The sequence below is a fragment of the Gorilla gorilla genome, chromosome 20 (genome assembly GCF_029281585.2).
Source record: "Gorilla gorilla gorilla isolate KB3781 chromosome 20, NHGRI_mGorGor1-v2.1_pri, whole genome shotgun sequence".
Classification (NCBI taxonomy): domain Eukaryota; kingdom Metazoa; phylum Chordata; class Mammalia; order Primates; family Hominidae; genus Gorilla; species Gorilla gorilla.
Genome location: NC_073244.2, coordinates 55,605,649 through 55,626,484, shown reverse-complemented (window position 1 = coordinate 55,626,484; position 20,836 = coordinate 55,605,649). Strand labels below are relative to the sequence as shown.

Genomic DNA, 20,836 nt, shown 5'->3' with positions numbered 1-20,836 from the left:
AAGCGTCTGGACTACACTTCCCAGAATTCCCTGAGATCCACCGGCCGGAGTCAAATTGACCGAGACTCCACTGAGCATCTGGACTACATTTCCCAGAAATCCCCTGATTCGCCAGCCGGAGCCAAGCTGACCGCTACTCCACTGAGCGTCTGGACTACCATTCCCAGAATTGCTTGTATCCTCCTCCTGGAGCCAGTGTGTACGACTCCACAGAGCATTTGGATTACACTCCTCCGAATGCTGAAGGAAAAACGCTCAAAATCTCATTCTTCAGGGGGAAGCGTTGCCACTCCGGGGTGCCCACTGGGAACGAATCCCAAAGCCATGAGCGCCTGCCTAGTGGGGAATGTGAACTGTTATCCTGAGAGTCGTCCTTCTCTCTCCCTGGTTCAGGACAGAAAATACTGAATAGACAGGAATTTCTGAAGTCTAAACGCCTCCAATGATAACAGGAGTGTTATTGGAAAGGGAACAAGCGAGAAGACACAGTCTTCGAGGAGTTAAGTTTTGCTAATCTAATGGTAAGAAATGGTATCTAAATGTAGTTTTGTATTTGTTGTTTTGTAAATAAAGTGGAACATCCTTGCATATTTTCCGTTGCCATTATTATAGTCTTTGTGAATTGGTCAAATAGTTTGCCCACATTTCTATTGAGTGTTTAGTTTTTTTCCCTCCGTTAAGTATTATTTACATATTCATATTAACATTGTATCAAATATTGCTCAACCAAAAAGCTTTTTTCCTTTGACTTGTTTTTCGCTATGCAAAACGTTTTTAACGTGGTCGTTTTATTATTTAAAAGACATTTTTGAGGTGTAATTCACAAAACAAAATTATTTTAAGGCACATAATTCAATGGCAATGGCATCTAGCACGAATACAGTGTTGTTAATATATACGAGTTAAGAAGCCATCACTTAGGCAGATAGGGTATGGGAGCCCTCGGTAAGGCTTTTCTTTTTAATGAAAAGCAGCCCCAAATCATTTCCCTTCCTAAGGAAGAGCAGCCTGTAAAATCCAGCTGCCGCAGACATAGAAACCAGCAGTTGTGCCAATCATGTTAAAGATGGCGGCTCCATCTTCCCTTCTCTTTGTCAGCCACGTGCACAGTAAGAAGCTGACAAGATGGGCCAATCAACTGGGAAGCCTATTTGCATAAGAAGATTAGGGTGGGGCGACCAGCCTTCCCCACGCACTACGTAAACGTCATAACTGATCGAACCAATGTATGACCCCTATGTAAATCAGACGCTGCCTCCTCAGACTGGTCTGTAAAACTCAGCACATTCACTGCCAGCCGACCCTTTTCCGCTCGGAGACCCCTTCCTGTATGGAGGAACCTGTTTCTCTTTCTCTTCTCCCTATTAAGCTTCCGCTCCTAAACTGAGGAGTTTTTGTGTGTCCGTGTCCTAAATTTTCCTGGCGCTTAACGACGAACCCCGGGTTTAAACCTCAGACAAAGTAGCTGCTTCATTGTGAAACCACCACCTCTTGAATTCCAAAACATTTTTATCACCCAAAGAAAACCCCATGCCCACTAAGCAATCACTACTGTTGTCCATAATCCCATTCCTGGGGAAACATTAATCTGTCTCTCTTTTCTATTACCTATTTTGGACAAATCATAAAAATGAATGGAACATTTTGTTTCTAACTCCCTTTGCTTAGCATAATATTTTTAATGTTATTCACATCATACCACGTATCAGTACTTCATTCCTTTTCATAGATGAATATTTTATGTTTATACTACAATTTATTTCTCCATTCATACATTGACGAACATTTGGCTTCTTTTCACCTTTTGGCTGTAGTGAACAGTGTTGCTACAAATGTTCGTGTATACGTACTTGTTTCATTACCAGCTTTCAGTTTTGGTTGTTTTTTTTGTTTTGTTTTGTTTTTTGAGAGGGAGTTTCGCCTCCCGCGTTCAAACGATTCTCCTGCCTTAGCCTCCAGCGTAGCTGGGATTACAAGCATGTGCCACCACGCCCGGCTAATTTTGTATTTTTAGTAGAGAGGGGGTTTCTCCATGCTGGTCAGGCTGGTCTCAAACTCCCGACCTCAGGTGATTCACCCGCCTCGGCTTCCCAAAATGCTGGGATCACAGGCGTGAGCCACCGCGTCCAACCGTGTATTCCACTTCTTTCTGCTGCTGAGACACAATAATTTCAGATGACTTCTCTTTATATTCACTCATTCTGAATACAGCAAGAGTAGGAAGATGAATATTAGGTGCACTTACCTGTGGCTTCAGAGCCTGCACAAACACAATCTCATATATACCACTTCCAAATGGAATACTAATCTGCACATGTAACTTAAAAAGATGCAGGGGTCAACACCCGATTCATGATGGAAAGCATAAGTCACATGTTAATTTGGTGGTCTGTGGTCAAGTGTTCTGTCCCTTTTAAGACCCCTAGTGGCCGGGCGTGGTGGCTCACACCTGTAATCCCAGCACTTTGGGAGGCCAAAGCGGGTGGATCACAAGGTCAGGAGTTTGAGCCCAGCCTGGCCAAGATGGTGAAACCCCATCTCTACTAAAAATACAAAAATCAGCCGGGCGCAGTGGCGGGCACCTGCAATCCTAGCTACTTGGGAGGCTGAGGCAGGAGAATCGCTTGAAACCGGGAGGCAGAGGTTGCAGTGAGCCAAGATTGCACCACTGCACTCTAGCTTGGGCCACAGAGCAAGACTCATCTCAAAAAAAAAAAAAAAAAAAAAAAAAAAACACCCTAGCAAAATGAAAAGCTTCTTCTCCAGAGGAGAGTAAGTATATGCAGAGGATGGCAGAAATTTGCTTCAAAATACTAAGCATCTGAATTTTGATTCTCCAATTAGGGCCAACCATAGGCTTCAAACATACTATCTGCCACGGACATTTCAAACACTTTTGGACCTCCGGGATCACAGGGTTTTAGTGGCAGAGAAGCTTACATGGAAGCTGGGACATATTACACAAACTTCTCTTGTCTGGGACAAGTCAAAGTTTTTGGGTCACTCATAAAAGTCAGAGTAGCACAATCGAAACAATAAGTTGCATCCAATATCAAAAATGGCACACTAAGCATTGTGACATTTTCTTTGCTTGTAGGGGGGTGATAAGCCCTATTTGTTCTATACCTTAGAAAATACATCACTTTAACTTAACACACTTAAGATATTACTATGGTTTATACCTGATGAATTAGCAACAGACAATAGTTTGAATATGTATCCCCTCCAAATCTCATGTTCAAGTATGACCTCCAGTGTTGGAGGTCGGGACTATTGGAAGGTGCTTGGTCATGGAAGCAGATCCTTCATAAACATTGGTGTCCCCACCATGGTAATGAGTGAGTTCGCACTCTTAATTCACACAAGGGCTGGTTGTTTAAAAGATCGTGGCATAAAAAAATTAAAAATGCATGGAAGTATAAAATGGAAAAATGCCTGCAAATACTCATTGCCAGCAAAGATCAGTAAAAATATTCATTTACACAGTATGTAAACACTCAAAAGAACATAAAACACACAAAGATATTTATTTGATTAGGTTATGAAGGCTAAAAAAAGCCACATTGTTTTTCTCCTTTTGTTATTGTGTCTATGTCATCATCTCATTGAGTTCATATTATTATAGGAATAAATGCAATTCACACATATTCCTGTTCTTGAACACTTGTTCTTTCCATTTTAAAATGCAGTGACATCATCAATGTGGTCTTCTACTTTTTGGAGTTTTAGTGTCATAGGCATAGTTTCCTATCCTATGGTTTTCATATCAAACAGTTGCACCTTATACATTCTGGCATGTTCTGCTCTCCAAAAGACATATTTTTACTGCCAGCAATAAAGAGGAGGATTTAAATGTTACTCCTGCCCCCAATAATGAATATATTTGATGAAATTACCAAACTCCATTTTCTCTTCCTGTTTCATAGCGTTGGTGGAAGAATATTGGATAAGAAGGTTGACAAAAGCTGTCCTTCAAATTTAGAATATTTTATACCAGAGAAGTTAAAAAAAAAGAAATTGTACAGCAATTAAAAGGCAATCATACCAAGGCCTGCATAGAAATCACAAATCATGATCAATCTAGGATTGACTAAGAAAATTTCTGTCAATGTACATCTGGCACTTTAAAAGTGTTACTGTAAATCTTGCCTTAATACTGTTGAAAACACTTAATTGTGAAATATGCAGTGGTCTGTTATTGCAAAATTAACCAAACCTTTTCAGTCTATACTGTGAGAAAAACTACAAAAGATAATTAAATTTATACCGTATACAAGCAATGGACATTTCATAGAGCCACAAATAATACTCTGACTTCAGAGCACAGGATGGGGGGAAGCCAGGAGCCAAGTGCAATAAAATAATATTCAATGAATATGATAAATCTGATCAAGAAAAAAATTTAAAAGAAAAAATAATAATATGCAAAATATTGCTACGGATTGCAGTACTGAGTTTACTCTGCATTTCAACTCATGTTTCCCAGAATTATTTTTTGCAGGCTTCCCTTTTTGGATACACAAAATTGTATCCAAATCCATACATATGTTTTATCCTTTCATTGATTTAACAAACAAGTACTGAACACATACAAAGTGCTAATCAATGTTAAGGCTGTGACGATTTAGCAGCAAAGAAAGACACATGTAGCTTACATTCTAGTGGACATCAATTTGGACATGTCCACCATTAGTCTGGTAAATTCATGAACTCTTACTCTTTCTAAGGCCTGTCTCCTGAATGACAGCTGTAATTATCAAACTTCTGAATGAAGCTTTATTGCACCATTTACAAGGATTCTCCATTATGGTGGTCCTGAGACTACTGGGGCATGCTGAGCTATGGCTGAAGCACTGATGTTATCTTAAACAAATGTTTTCCCTCTTCCAAGAATGGGTGAAATTTATCACCAGCGTGGATTCAGAGATAAAATACTCAAAGGGAAGTGCTTACTATGTGCCTCATATTTTAATGTGTCTCTCCTTTGTGAACTTTCAGATGAGACTGCATTCATGAAGACTGAGTGAAGACTTTATTGCACCATCACATCACTAAAGTTTTCCTCCAACATGAACATTCTGATGAAGTTGAAGGCTTGAGGCCTGACTAAAGCACATATCACACTCCCTACACTTCCATGTTTTCTCTCCCATGTGGACCCTCTGATGCATATCAAGATTCAAGCGCCTGTTGTAGCCCTTCCCACAGTCCTCACATTTGTATGGCTTTTCTACACTGTGAACTTTTTCTTGCACTTTAGAGAATGAATTCTGTACAATGTTCTTCCCATGCTGCTCACATTTGAGAGGTGTTTCTCTGCTGTGGCGTCTCTGATGGGTCAGACGAGTTGAGGACCAGCTGAAGCCCTTCCCACACTCATCACATTTGTATGGCTTTTCTCCAGTGTGCACTCTTTGATGAGAATGAAGCTGTGAATTCTGAGTAAATCTTTTCCCACACTCTTCACATTTGAATGGTTTTTCTCCACTGTGCAGTCTCTGATGTTTCAAAAGACACGAGGCCCAGCCAAAACTCTTCCCACATTCCTTACAATTGTATGGTCTCTCTCCTGTGTGGACCTTCTGGTGCATATCAAGATTAAACTTACTATTGTAGCCCTTTCCACACTTCTCACATTTGTATGGCTTTTCTCCAGTGTGAACTCTCTGATGGGAATGAAGATGTGAATTTTGAGTAAACCTCTTCCCACACTCTTCACATTGGAATGGTTTTTCTCCACTGTGGAGTCTCTCATGTTTCAAAAGACATGGGGCCCGACTAAAGCTCTTCCCACATTCCTTACAATTATACAGTTTCTCTCCTGTATGGACGCGCTGGTGAAAGTCAAGATCCAACCTCCTTTTGTAGCCCTTCCCACACTCCACACACTTGTATGGTTTTTCTCCACTATGGGATCTCTGGTGGGAATAGCATTGTGAATTTGTGTAAAATCCTTTCCCACATTCTTCACATTTGAATGGTTTTTCTCCACTGTGGACTCGCTGATGTTTCAAAAGACACGAGGCCCATCTGAAGCTCTTCCCACACTCTTTACAATTATATGGCTTCTCTCCCGTGTGGACCATATGATGCGTATAAAGATCTCGCCTACAAATAAAGCCTTTTCCACACTCCTCACATTTGTATGGTTTCTCTCCTGTGTGGATCATGCGATGACTATTAAGTGCTGATCTCTGACGAAAGCTCTTACCACACGTATCACATCGGAATGGTTTCTCTGCCGTGTGAACCATGGAATGCCTATTAAGTCTGGATCTACCACAGAAGCTCTTACCACATATATCACATTTGAATGGCTTCTCCCCCGTATGGATTCTCTGATGTTCTTGAAGCTGGGAATCGTGAATGAAGGCCTTCCCGCATTCCTCACAATTATAAGGTTTCTCTCCTGTGTGTAATTTATGATGAACATTAAGTGCTGATCTACGACTGAAGCCTTTCCCACATTCCACACATTTGAACGGTTTCTCTCCAGTGTGGACTCTCTGATGAGTTTGCAGATGTGAACTCTGACTGAATTCCTTACCACACACATCACACTTATAGCATTTCTCTCCCATGTGGACTCTCTGATGAATACGAAGGGCTGAGATGTAACAAAAGTTTTTTCCACACTCATCACACGTATGAGACTTCTCTCCTGAGTGTAATTGTTGATGAAAATCAAAGAGGGAGACATCACTGAAGGACAGTTTATATCCATTGCCCTGGGAAGATTTCTGTCTTGCGTGAATTACAGACAGTCCTGCCTCAGTCTGGCAGGGGAAATCACCTTCTTTGGAGAACTGAGAGCTATTTATCACCAAGTCTTGAGACCTGGTTAAATCACTTGCAATTTTTTCCCAGATTTGCTGGAAGGACCATTCTTGATGTGTTCCTGCTTCTGAAACAGTCTCCATCTCAGTTTGGATCTTGTCTCCTATCAGAATACAGAATTAAAAGATGAGGACAAGTGAAGCCTTTGTTCAGTGTTATCAAGATTTCACTTAGGCCACGGCATGAAACTCTCATGAGTATAGACAACATTCAGTTTGTATTTTTCAAGTGCACCATAATCTTTGGTTTGGATGAGGCCAATTTCGAACTAAACCAAGTATCATATGTAAAATACTTGATAGAAATAAAAGACGAAAAACAATAGATGTTGACATTGGTGTGGTGAAAAGAAACGCTTATACACTGCTGGTGTGGATGTAAATTAGTACAACCTCTATGAAATACAGTATGGAGATACTCTAAAGAACTAAAAGTGGATCTACCATTTGATCCAGCAATCCCACTACTGTCTACCCAAAGGAAAAGAAATCCTTACATCAAAAGGACACCTGCATGCCTATATTTATTACAGCACAATTCACAATTTCAAAGATATGGAACCAACCTAAGTGCCCATCAACCAATGAGTGGATAAAGAAAATATGGTATATATTCACCATGGAATACTATTCAGCCATAAAAAATGAAATAATGTCTTTTGCAGCAACTTGGATGGAGCTGGAGGCTATTATTCTAAGTGAAGTAACTCAGGAATGGAAAACCAAATACCGTGTTTTCACTTATAAGTGGGAGTTAAGCTATGGGTATGCAAAGGCATACAGAGTGATATAATGGACTATGGAGACTCAAAATGGGGAGGGTGGAAGGTAGGGTAAGGGATAAAAAGCTACAAGTTGGGTACAATGTACACTACTCAGGTGATGGGTACACTAAAATCTCAGACTTCACCATTAGACAATTCATCCATGTAACCAAAAACCAGTATATACTTTAATAAAATAAAAAAAGACTACTGAAATAAAATTTTTAATAAAATAAAAATAAAAGACAATAATAAAATTAATATGATACAAACATTATACCTGCTACTCTTCTTAGTGAATTTCCTAATCAGTCTAAAATCTTGCATGGTAAATTATGAAACTAATAAATTGTGTATATAATAAAATATGAATCAAAACCAATTTTAAAGAAAAGTAATATAATCAAGACTTGGTACATTTGTGTTTATATTGTGTATATATTGTGTATATAACCTTACTCAAAATGAGGTCTAGATGTTTTCCTCAGGATCTGAGAGGTAATGTCTAGGAGTTTATGCCTGAGGAGAGTGTCTTTGTTTGCTTGAGAGTAAAACTAGGTCACTGGAAAGTGAAACAATATGATTTAGGGTTGTGGCTGGCCGCGCCTTTGGGGGTTGGTGCCCCCTATGTCACAAAGAGCAACGTGATTTAAGGTGAGGCTTTAGGTTACATGGAATCAGTGGCCCAGGAGACTGACTAGCCACATGGGAATCAATCAACAAATAATGGCTATGTAATGGAGCCTCAAAAATTACTTGTAAAACCAGGGCTCGGCTGGGCGCGGTGGCTCACGCCTGTAATCCCAGCACTTCGGGAGGCCGAAGCGGGCGGATCACGAGGTCAGGAGATCGAGACCATCCTGGCTAACATGGTGAAACCCCATCTCTACTAAAAATACAAAAAAATTAGCCAGACGTGGTGGCGGGCGCCTGTAGTCCCAGCCACTCAGGAGGCTGAGGCAGGAGAATGGCAAGAACCCAGGAGTTGGAGCTTGCAGTGAGCTGAGATCGCGCCACTGCACTCCAGCCTGGGTGACAGAGCGAGACTCCGTCTCAGAAAAAAAAAACAGGGCTCAGGTGAGCTTCCCTGATTCGCTGTACTCTCTACGTCACACCTTAATTCTGGGAATTTAACGCATCCTACTCTATGGGGAGAATACAATACAAGATCCTCATTTGGTACGTCCCAGAACTGTTTCTTATTTTTCTCTTGGTGAAATGTAATGTGCATCTCTACCCTGTAAATATCCGTAACTTTTAATATAAAAGCATTCAGTGAGTTCTGCTTATCTTTCTAGGTAATTACTGAATGTGAAGGTAGTTTTGGGAAATCCCCACACTTGCAGTTGGTGTGAAGTGAGAGCGATCTTCTGTAAACTCTTGCTCTAAACTGTGCAGCCAGTTAAACTCTTCACAATAATATCAAAGGCCTAGGAGTGTTTATATCTACATATTCATAATATTCCTACACAAGAATTTTACATAACATGTATCTTTTATTTTTCAGTAGATGTGAACAATAATTTGGTTAACTGAAATAGGTAAGAAACAGACAACCAGTTTTGAGGGGAATCTGAAAGGTTGGACCTGACAGGGGTATAGAAAGGGTGATGCTCCTGATGAGACAATGAAAGGTGGTGAGAACACTTGGGATAAAAAGAATGCCTGAGGGGTCATGCCCTGGTTGGTTCCATGTGGGGATATTAGACTCTCATTAAAATAAAAAAGAGCAGAGGCTAGGCACAGTGGCTCGTGTCTGTAATCTCAGCACTTTGAGAGGCCAAGGCGGGCAGATCGCTTGAGCCCAGGAGTTGGTGACCAGACTGATTAACATGGTGAAACCCTGTCTCTACTAAAAATACAAAAATTAGCCAGGTGTGGTGGCACACGCCTATAATCCCAGCTACGTGGGAGGCCGAGGTATGAGAATCATGTGAACTCAGGAGGCAGAGGTTGCCGTGAGCTGAGATCATGCCAATGCTCTCCAGCATGGGTGACAGAGTGAGACCCTGTCTCAAAAAAATAAAAAAAGAAGAAGAAAGAGGGCAGAAAATATATGATATAGATAAATACTCCTTTATACTTATTTCCAAATGGAAGAATATAGACAAAAAGTGAGCTATAAAATAAATTTAAAACCTTCTAATGAGCATTTAGAAAAAAAGAACTAGAAAAGAAATGATCACATCTTCATGACAAGCAAGAAAGGTATCATTTCATGAAATGCCTACTGAAGTAACCCATAGACATCTACATGCATGAAAAATGTTTGTCCTGGTTACGGTGAAAGATGCGTTTCTTACTATGACTCACAATCATAAAAATGTTGAAAACTTTGGTCAGGATATTACCAAGTCCTAAATTAAGTCAGTCAAATGGAAAGTTAACTTCCAAGGTTGAATCTTGGAAAAACAGTAATAGGTAAATGTATACCCAATGGTACACGCTGGAACATGGATATATTTAACACACTGTTACTTAAGAGGTTTTTGGGGAGAAGAGAGAGTCTCTTTCAGGATGTCGATTTTTGAGAGGGCAGTTTCCTGATTCCTTCCAAGTTATAAAGTTGAAAATAGAGCATTAGGTCTCTAAAAAATAAAGGAAAAATTATGTTGTAAAATCTATATTCTTTTATTTTTTTAACAATTAAATCTGTATCCAATGAAGATGCAGAAATATACATATTTTTGAACAAAGATGACCAGAAATATAGGCAATGTTCAGCTGCATGAATTGTGTTGCTCTCTTCCTCATTCTTCCCCATCCAGGAGAAGAAGAAACCTGGGGTCAGTGACGTGCATGCAGACTTTGGAAAGGCAAATGGGCTGCAGATGGGTAAATCTCTCAAAGGAAAGCTAGCTGGGAAGCTGGTTATTATCTGACACATCACAAAAATGGAGAATTTTTTCCCCTTGTAGAAGAGCTGTCTCACTAGTAGACATCAGAATGCTCATTCAAAAATGATTTCTTTCCAGAAATGAATATGCTTCCTATGAAAAGCTCCAGGATAAGTCACATGGAAGGCATATAGCTCAGTATGGTAATAAATAGAATGCTTAGAAGTTTCCATGGGATGTGGGTCCACCGTAAACACACAAGGCAATCAAATAACAGAATCTAAGAACATTGTAATTAAATACATGGCCATTGGAAGACAAAAAACATGTTCTGCAATATCTCTCTTTCACCGTAGTTTGTGTTTCACTTATTAGCTCTCTCCATAATTTCAGGAGACAGTGAAGTCACCCCATTCATTAGCTCATATATCAGGTTAACAAAAATTTGGAAACCTGCCATGTACCAGGACTATTCTAGGCACTGAAAATACAGCCACGAAGAGTTAAAATTCCTTAGACATTACAGTCCAGCATGTAGAAGTGACAGATAAACAGAAGTATGTGAGACTTGGTACAAGAGAGCACAAAAAGAATCAAAATAGAATGGAATTATAAAGAGAGTGGTTTGGGATGGCTTCTCTCATGACTTTAAAACTGAAAAGAAACTTGAATAACTAAAGGAGATGCCAGAAGGTTTTGAGGTGACAGAGTATCCCAGTGACTGAGATAAGCAAGTAAGGGCTGAGACAGAAGCTTCTGTAGAGACAGAATAATGGTTCCTAAAAGATGTCCACATCCAGTCCCCAGGACTTATGATCACGTTGTTATACAGCAGGGGAACAGAGGTTGTAGATGCAATTAAGGTTGCTAGTCAGTTAACCAGAGAACAGAAAGATCATCCTGGATTATCCAGGAGTGATCAAAACAATTACAAGGGACCCAAAAGGTGAAAGAGGAAGGCATAAGAAGAGTGGCAGAGGGAGCGTGACTGTGGGGATGCAAGTTGCTGCCTTCAAAGATGGAGGAAAGGAAGCAAGAGCCAAGGAGTATGGACAGTGCCTAGACACTGATAAACTAAAGTAAAGGCTTCTCCCCAAGAGCATCCAGAAAACATGAAGCCCTACAGACAACTTGATAATTGCCCAGTGAGATGTATCAGACTTCATCCCTAAAGAACACAAAAATAATAAATGTTTGTCTCTGTCTGCTCAGTCTGTGGTCACTGGGTACGAGTAAAAGGCAACACAGTGTCCTTGGGAGGACAGAGAAACAGCAGGGAGAATAAAGTGGCTGGTAAAGACAGAGCAAGAAGTAGAGGACAGGAGATGTAGTTAGAGAGGTGGCAGGGAGGGGATGAAGAGCAGATCACAGGGTCTCTAAAAGTCAATTAAAGAGGTTGTAACTTTAATAAAAATAAGCCAAACAGGCTTTTGAGCTGAGGAATGGCAATCTGACTTACATTTCCTAAGGATCACTTTGGCTGCTATGAGAACAGATATCAGGATGGGAAGACGGGCGGCAGGGCCACCAGGTGTAAGATGGTTGTCAATAATCCAAGAAAGAGGTTTGGCCATTTAGGCCAGGGCAATGGATTTGAGCATGGACAGAAGTAAAACAGGTGGAAGAGACATACAGGGATTCACAGTTGCTTGATTCTTACCTGAATTCCCTTCCCTTTGGATTGCTGTCTTCATCATCCAAATCTTTTCTTCCCTTAGGAAGTGGAAAGTATCCCTGTGGAATGCTTGATGTCCTGCAAACAGGCAAACTTACATGCTTAATCCCAACACATTCTAGGTAATATCAAGGTAAAGTTTACCAGAAATTTAGGTTCTTACTGCACACTCAAACTTGAACCATAGGTTCAAGTTACTAATAAAGACTTGAAACTTTGTACCCTAGGATACAAAGCCACTTCTGGGGCCTGACGTTCTGTTACAGAGGGTGCCTGTCCTCACCCACTGAGAGCAGGTTCCTGAAGTTCTCCAGCATCACATCTCGATACAGCTTCCTCTGAGCAAGGTCCAGCAGCCCCAGCTCTTCCTCAGTGAAGACCACAGCCACGTCCTTGAAGGTCATTGCCTCCTATAGCATCAAACATATGCAATCTCAACCTCATGACCAATGATTCCTGGGAGAGGGGTGGCACTGAGCAGACAGAGGGGAGGGGTGGGAAGTTGTTTTGGATCTTGAGAGACATAGGTCAACTCATATATTTCCTACTCATTCTGTCTGTATCCTGACAATGACTGATTTCCCTGAGTTCCACCAGAAACACAAAGATGAAAAAGACCTCCTGTAGTTTTACTTCGTGCAATCATTGAGTCTTCTTGTAAGTAACCCTCTAGGACTCTAAATGTGGCGTCCTGGGCTACACATATATATGTTTTGATAAATCTTGACAATCACCCTCAGCAACATTTAGCAATTCAGTCCTGACTTTGTTTGATAATGCCCATTGTCTTCCTCTCTCAAACTCGAACCCTGGATGTTATTGTTTTTCTTCAACATTTGCCAAACTGACAAGCTTATGGTGACATGTTTGAGTAGTTATGCAGTGAGTCCTCTGTACTCTCCAGGCAAAAACTACATACATTAATTGCAACACTGAACGTCATGATCTGCAGCCAGCGTGCCTCAGAGCGCATATATAAGGCTCTGTCCCTTCCCAGTCATGTGACCTTGGACAAGTTGGCCTGAATGCATTACTTTCCTCTCTATATAATGATCGTCACATGATATAGTTTTCAAATAATTAAACAGTGGAATATACATATGTTACTGGGGAAAAGTATGTAGCAAGACGGAATACTTAATAAACATTAGCTATTTTTATTTTTGTCAATTATTGTTGATTTTATCTCATGTCTGCATAGTGTTCCATGGAACTAATCTATTGTTATTCTAAATAATGAATATTTAATTTTATATCTTTTCCATGATTACCAATCCAATAAAGAACATTTCAGGTAGATCTTACTCTCCTATTTAAAGTAAGTTTTAAATAACAAAATGTCAGAAATTTAAAATTATGATTATGTCACGTTTTCTCAATTTTTTTTTTTTACCTAACTTCAAAATCTTTCAAGGGGATACATTATTCTGGTTTTTCTTAACATAGCCAAAAGCAAGTTATCAATCTTCCCATTACTTTGGTAATCTGATTAGGAAGAAATTGTTTTTTTCTTTTTTTTTCTTTTTGTAGAGATAAGAGTCTTGCTATGTTTCCCAGGATGGTCTTGAGCTCCTGGTTTCAAACAATCCTCCTTCCTAAGCCTCCTAAAGTGCCAGGATTATAGGTGTGAGTCACAGGCCTGGCCATGATTTTGTTTTATTATTCTCACTTATTTGATTATAAATGAATACCACCATCTTTTCAAATATTTACTGACATCTGTTTTTCTCCTTCTATACATTCCTGGTAATGTCCTTTATTCGTATTTCTTTGGATTTTCTTCCCTGGTCTGGGCATAAGATTCTTATTTTGGATTGTATCTTGTTTTAGATATCCAAATGGTAAATATTTTCACCTTAGACTGTTACATTTTCTGGTTTGTGTAAGGCATCTTTTCCCATAATGAATTTTAAAATGTTCTATAACGATTGTGGTAATTGCCGTCCTTGGGTGCCTGAAGTGCTGGGGGCCATGGAAGAGGTACCACGACAGGAAGAGAAGATGCCCCCCTCCCAAGGTAGGTCCAGGGAGGAGCGATGCCACCTGTGGACATCATCACTCAACGGGACACTCCAGACACCCACACCACAGGGCACAGTTCCCTCAATGGAGAATTCTCTCTTTCTTTTTCTCTCTCTTTCAACTGAGTAAAAAGGCTAAAATAACTAATATTCTTGACCCTTGGTCTCCTGTCTGAACCCGAGCAGGTTTCTCATATTTCATGGGTTTAAGAGGAAGATAAGAACAGCCTCATTCAGCTGTTCTGAGGAGTAAATGAAGAAACAAAACACAAATGACTGGCAAATTTTCTAGTATCATGCACAAAAAAATTTAGGTTAGGCTGGGCGCGGTGGCTCATGCCTGTAATTCCAGCACTTTGGGAGGCCGAGGCAGGTGGATCACCTGAGGTCGGGAGATCGAGACCAGCCTGACCAACATGGAGAAACCCTGTCTCTACTAAAAATACAAAATGAGGCGTAGTGACGCATGCCTGTAATCCCAGCCACTCAGGAGGCTGAGACAGGAGAATCCCTTGAACCTGGGAGGCAGAGGCTGCAGTGAGCCGAGATCGCACCATTGCACTCCAGCCTGGGCAACAAGAGTGAAACTCCATCTCAAAAAAAAAAAAAAAAAAAAAAAATTAGCTTACATATTACTTTGGTCAAATTCCTTAATATATAAAGGAATAAAGAAAGGCCAGTAAATAAAAGACACAGAAGGCATGACTCAGGCATGGGGGAAAGAGAATCTAGATCTTCCTGTGTGGAAACTTCCAGCAATCCTTGTGTGAAGCCACAGTTACAGCCTGCCATGATGTGCCACATATGGATACTCTATCTACAAAACAGCCAACGTGGCACACATCAAAAGCAGCCTTTCAAAACTGAGTTCCTGGTGTCTGGAAGTATAAAGTAATTAAAAAAGAACATCGATTAAATGGGAATATGGTGCAACCATTAAAAATGAACATTATATAATATTAAATACAAAGAGTGCAATTTAAATTAGATTAACATCACCAATACAAATACAGTTATGAATGCACATGAGGAAGAGTATCACAGGATAAAAATAGCTAATGTGTGAGCAGAGAAGTAGTATAATGAAATAATTATCCATTCCTACAATCTTGTCTACTCCATAGAATAAATGATACAAGAAAACAAGTAGTAAAAACAAATGCAAAATCCACTCAAAAGTAACAAAGGAAGTACATGGTACACAAGAGATTCTCAAATGTCTGTTTTTCTCCTTGAGTCTTCCCAAGACAGAGGAAAACTTGTGACAATTTAAGTACTGAGAGGGAATTTTAAGAGTAATAGAAGCAAGTCCTACCCACCTTGAATGTGGTCATTTTCCCTCTTACTTCTGGAAACTTGCAGAGTCCTGAGTGATGCAGTTCCTGGGAAAGCAGAATTGTGCCTGCAAAGTGCCAGGAAAGGCAGAAAAAGAGACATGAAAAGGTGGCCAGGGATGCCACCCACCAACAGGGATGTGTATTGTGAATTGGCACATGACTGTTCACAGCAGCATTAATCATAAAAACCCAAAACGGCACAACCAAAATGCCCTCCTGTGGGTAAATGAATAGACAAATCATGGTCTATCCATACAATGGAATCTTATTTGGAAATTTAAAGAAATGAAGTACTGACTCATGTTACAACATACATGAACCTTTGAAACATTATTGCTAAATGAAAGAAGCCAGTTAAAAAGGACCACATATTGCAGGATTCCATTTCTATAAAATGTCTGGGTAGGAAAATGCATAGAGAAAACTGATTAGTGATTGCTTCAGATCTGAGTGAGAATGAAGTCTAACCGTAAGTAGGCAGGAGGAGATCAATATGAGCATGAAATGATCACCGAATTGTGGTGGTGGTTACTCCATTCAGCAAACTGTCTAATGATCACTGGATGTACACCTGATATAAGTAAGTTATATGATACAATAGGTTGGAAAAAATAATTGTTAATGTACACATTATCTAACTTAAGAGTCAATTCTAAGGCCATATTGATAGAATATTTGTAGTTGAACAAAGAATAAATGGAGGAGAAGGTCATTTTACAGCTGAATGCCCACTAATAATGTTATCTATTCCTAAGAAACTTTATTCTTTTCAATTTTTTTAAGTAACTTTATAGTGGAGAAATCTGAAAGACAGCGTCTCGGCCAAGTGGACAAGGTTGAGATCACCAATGAAGAGACAAACTGACATCACTTGGACCCTGCTATGTTGCAATGAAAAGGACATTTCAGCACTTCTGTGGTATCCCTACCAACAATGCATAATCTGAACCCGCATTTCACCACTTCTGTGGTATCCCTACCAACAATGCATAATCTGAACCCGCATTTCACCACTTCTGTGGTATCCCTACCAACAATGCATAATCTGAACCCGCACATGAATTACATCAGACACAACTCCAAATGAATGCCTTTCTCCAAAATAACTTGCCTATACTCTTCAAAAATATCAAGCATAGAAAGACAAAGGGTGTAGAATCCTCAAGATTAAAGATTATGGAAATGTGACAATTAAAGGCAATGCATAAAATTAGACTGTGAACACAGGTGGTGGTGGCAGATGGGTAGGGGACACTTGTAAGAACCTTAAGTGAAAAATTCAACAAATTTAAATATAGAACTGCAGAGTACATAACATGAAGTTAGGTAATATGTTATCTAGCACTGTATAATAGATAATACAATAAACTACTATTAGCAGTCTTTGGATAGATATCTAATATTTAATAAATAACATTATCTGGTATACAATCTGAAATTATCTGTTATGTGAAACCATATACTAGGTCTTCCTAAATTCCACTTACCAAGACAGCCCCTGGTACGTGGGCTTCCTTGCTGCAGAAAGCTATAATCAGCTGTCTCTGGTTACAGGTATGTTTCTGGTGGTATTCAGCTGATGGTCATCAACAAAACAAACAGGAAAAACGTAAACACTTGGCAAACGTGGGTAAAGAGTAAATAAGAATTTCTTAGGCTACTTTTGCAACTTTTCTATAGGTTTCAAATGATATGAAAATAAAAAGTTTTATAATTTTAGGAAACAGTCATAGGAAAAATAATAACAATAATGAGATTAATGAGTATGATATAACATGATAATTCACTAGTTTAGTCTCTTTGTCAGTATTTGGAAATTTCCATAGTTAAACACATAAGGGGGAAATATTAAGAAAAAAATTATAAAAATTTTTAAATGTTCATAAATAAACCTATAAATATACAAAAAGAAACACATTACGAGCTTAACAGTTGCTATCTTTACATCATGGATTTGTAGGTAATAAAAACATTTTGTTCTTTTTTTTTTTTTTTTGAGACGGAGTCTCGCACTGTCGCCCAGACTGGAGTGCAATGGCAGATCTCCGCTCACTGCAACCTCCGCCTCCCAGATTCAAACGATTCTCCTGCCTCACCCTCCCGAGTAGCTGGGATTACAGGCGCCCACCACCGCGCCCAGCTAATTTTTGTAATTATTTTTTAGTAGAGATGCAGTTTCACCATGTTGGCCAGGCTGGTCTCGAACTCCTGACCTCGTGATCCGCCCGCCTAGCCCTCCCAAAGTGCTGGGATTACAGGCGTAAGCCACCGCGCCAGGCCCATTTTGTTCTTAATAAAGAAAAATAGAATGCTGTACAATGACATGGTTCTATAAGAATACAAAATATTTGTAATGATTGAAACAAAATAGTTGACAACATTTTTATAAACTCAGAAAATTTCAAGCCCCTAAGTCTTGCTTTCCCCACCTAAGTCCAACTAGTTCCTCTGCCTCAATGACAAGGTATCCCAAAAGAAGATCAAATCAGGCTCTGACCCAGACTGCTTAGGTTCCAACCAACCCCAGCTCCACCTCTCACTAGTCGGATGCCTATGCGCTCTGTGTCTCACTTTCGTTTTTAAAATAGAAAAAAGCAATACTTCTCCACAGAGCCACGGTGTGGCGTAAATTTATTTGTATAAAGCCCTTAGAATGAAGTTACTAATTAAGACTTAATTATTATCGACCCCCACGCCCGAGGACACAACCTATACACTCTCGGTTGGGGTGAGCATCTCGGTCAAAGAGCCAAGGACCACTCACGTAGAGCTTTGCCCTCAGAAGCCAAGAAGTCCCTCCCTGCAGCTCTTTTGGAAAGGTCGGGTTGGGGAACGAGAAAGCTGTGAAACACCCTGACCGCGTCGCCGTCCCCCATAAAAGTTAAATGCTCCTTTCCCTTCATGAAAGTGGACGCAACCCTCGCTCTCCTAAAAAGAGGTCAGAAGGCTTCCGGGATCATCCAGCGTCCTGCAGGGATCAGGGAGAAGGGCCGAGGCCCCTGCAGCTGGAGCTCTGACCCCACCCGGGGACCTGACAGGCTTCGTGGGAAATTAACAAGAGACCACCAGTCACCAAGTGACAGGGACTGCTTTAAGGCTCTCATTTGTGTTACCTCTTCCAGTTCCCAAAACGATTCCATTAGGATGGTCCTAAAGTCCCCATTTTAAAGAACAGTAACGGGAAACCCAAGGAGATTAACACCCCAACGTTATATCGCGAAGAAGTGGCCACGCGCGTGGGGTGCAGGGGGCGAAGTGGGCGAGCTCAGAGCCCCGGAAACCCTGAAACCAGGTGAGACGCGACCCAACCAAGTACCAATGCCCCCGGGAAGCGAGGACAGACCCAAGCCCAAGAAGGTGCCACGGACGAGAACGCAAACAGCGGCCCTTGCCCCTCCAAACCTCTACTCTCCGACGAGGCCCCTTTTCCCCTAATTCGATCACCAGTTCTTTGAGGATCCAATGCGTAGGTCCAGGAAATTCAGAAGGGTCCGCAACGCGCGGAACTGCCCCAAACCATCGCGGAAAAACTGCAGCAACCTCAGTCCCCGAGCGGAAGTGTCCGCGACTCCACTGAATGTTTGGACTCCACTTCCCAGAATTCCCCGGGACCCGCCAGCCGGAGCCAAACTGACCGCGACTCCACTGAGCGTCTGGACTACACTTCCCAGAATTCCCTGGGACCCAACTGCCGGAGCTAAACAGACTGCGATTCCACTGAGGGTCTGGACTGTACTCCTGCAGTATCACACTCAAGGGAAGTGTTGACGACTACTGGGAAGCCCTTGACCACTCTTCCCACGGGGAACGAATCTCGTACCCCCGAGCGCCTGTTGGGAAATGTGGACTTCTACCCTGAGAGTCGTCCTTCCCTCTCCCTGGGTGCCCAAGAGAAAATACCGTATAGAAAGGAATTCCTGAAGTCTAAACCCCTCTAGTGAGGACAGGAGTGTTACTGGAAAGGGAACAAGCGAGATGATACACTCTTCAAATAAGTTTTGCCAGTGGTAAGAAGTGGCATGTAGTTTTAATTTATATCTCTTGTAAAGATGGCATATTCTTGCATATTTTCAGGTGTCATTATTACATTTTTTGTAAATTGTCCAGATGTTTTGCCCACTTTCTTATTGAGTTTTTGGTTTTATCCCTCACTTTTCAAGCACTGTTCTTATATTCATGATATTAACATTTTATCTCGCAAATATTTTCTCAACAAAAACGTTTATTTTTTTCTTTATTATCTATGCAAAACATTTTAATGTATTTTATTATTTAAAACATCTCTATTGAGGTGTAATGCACAAAACGTGAAATTCACCATTTTAGGATATATGTAGTACAAATAAAAAGTTAGGAAACATTTTCATCACCCCAAAGACCCCATACCCACTAAGCAGTCACTGTCTAACACTAATCTCTGTCCTATTGAATTACCTATTGTGGACATTTCATATAAATGGAATTATACATTATGGAACCTTTTGTTTCTGACACCTTTCACTTAGCATACTGCTGCTTTTTTTTTTTTTTTTTTTTTTTTTTTTTGAGACGGAATCTCACTCTGTGGCCAGGCTGGAGTGCAGTGGCACGATCTTAGCTCACTGCAACCTCTGCCTCCCGGGTTCAAGCGATTCTCCTGCCTCAGCCTCCCGAGTAGCTGGGACTACAGGCGCGTGCCACCACGCCTGGCTAATTTTTCTGTATTTTTAGTAGAGACGGGGTTTCACCGTGTTAGCCAGGATGGTCTCGATCTCTTGACCTCATGATCCTCCCGCCTCGGCCTCCCAAAGTGCTGGGATTACAGGCGTGAGCCACCATGCCCTGCCAGCATACTGCTTTTAAAGTTCATCCACATCACAGCATGTACCAGTACTTCATAATATTTTATGTTTCTGCTACGATTTTTTTTTTGTTTGCTTTGTCTTGTTTTGTTTTGAGATGGGGTTTCCCTCTTGATGCCCAGGCTGGAGTGCAATGGCACGATCTCAGCTCACTGCAACCTCCGCCTCCTGGGTTAAAACGATTCTCCTGCCTCAGCCTCCCAAGTAGCTGGCATTACAGCCATGCGCCACCACACCCAGCTAATTTTTTTGTATTTAGTAGAGACAGGGTTTCACCAGGTTAGTCAGGCTGGTCTCGAACTCCTTACCTCAGGTGATCTGCCCACCTCAGCCTCCCAAAGTGCTGGGATTACAGGCGTGCGCCACAATTTGTTTATCCATTCATTGATTGAGGGACATTTGGGTTCTTTCCACCTTTTGGCTGTAGTCAATAGTGTTGCTACAAACAGTGGTGTACAAGTATTTGTTTCATCACCTACTTTCAATTCTTTGGGGTATATACCTAGATATGAAATTTAGTGATTC

General features: G+C 40.8%; 1 protein-coding gene and 1 long non-coding RNA gene across 3 annotated transcripts; one reads left to right on the top strand and one right to left on the bottom strand.

Annotated features, from left to right (window-relative positions):
- Positions 1-38: 38 nt before the first annotated feature.
- On the top strand, positions 39-7,857 carry LOC109024259 (uncharacterized). Its single transcript, XR_002003742.4, has 2 exons — positions 39-521; positions 4,999-7,857. It is a non-coding gene; the product is annotated as an uncharacterized lncRNA (long non-coding RNA).
- On the bottom strand, positions 3,509-19,076 carry ZNF224 (zinc finger protein 224). 2 transcript variants are annotated; one of them, XM_019016455.4, is made up of 6 exons: positions 18,873-19,076; positions 16,958-17,046; positions 15,453-15,535; positions 12,396-12,522; positions 12,098-12,190; positions 3,509-6,940 (listed from the first exon to the last, which is right to left on the bottom strand). In XM_019016455.4, exons 3-6 carry the CDS (start codon positions 15,465-15,467, stop codon positions 5,052-5,054), a joined length of 2,124 nt encoding a protein of 707 aa, XP_018872000.1. In that variant the 5' UTR covers positions 15,468-15,535; positions 16,958-17,046; positions 18,873-19,076; the 3' UTR covers positions 3,509-5,051. The 2 variants fall into 2 exon arrangements, with proteins under 2 accessions (XP_018872000.1, XP_018872001.1); XM_019016456.4 differs by having other exon boundaries at positions 18,915-19,073.
- Between the last annotated feature and the right edge of the window lie 1,760 nt (positions 19,077-20,836).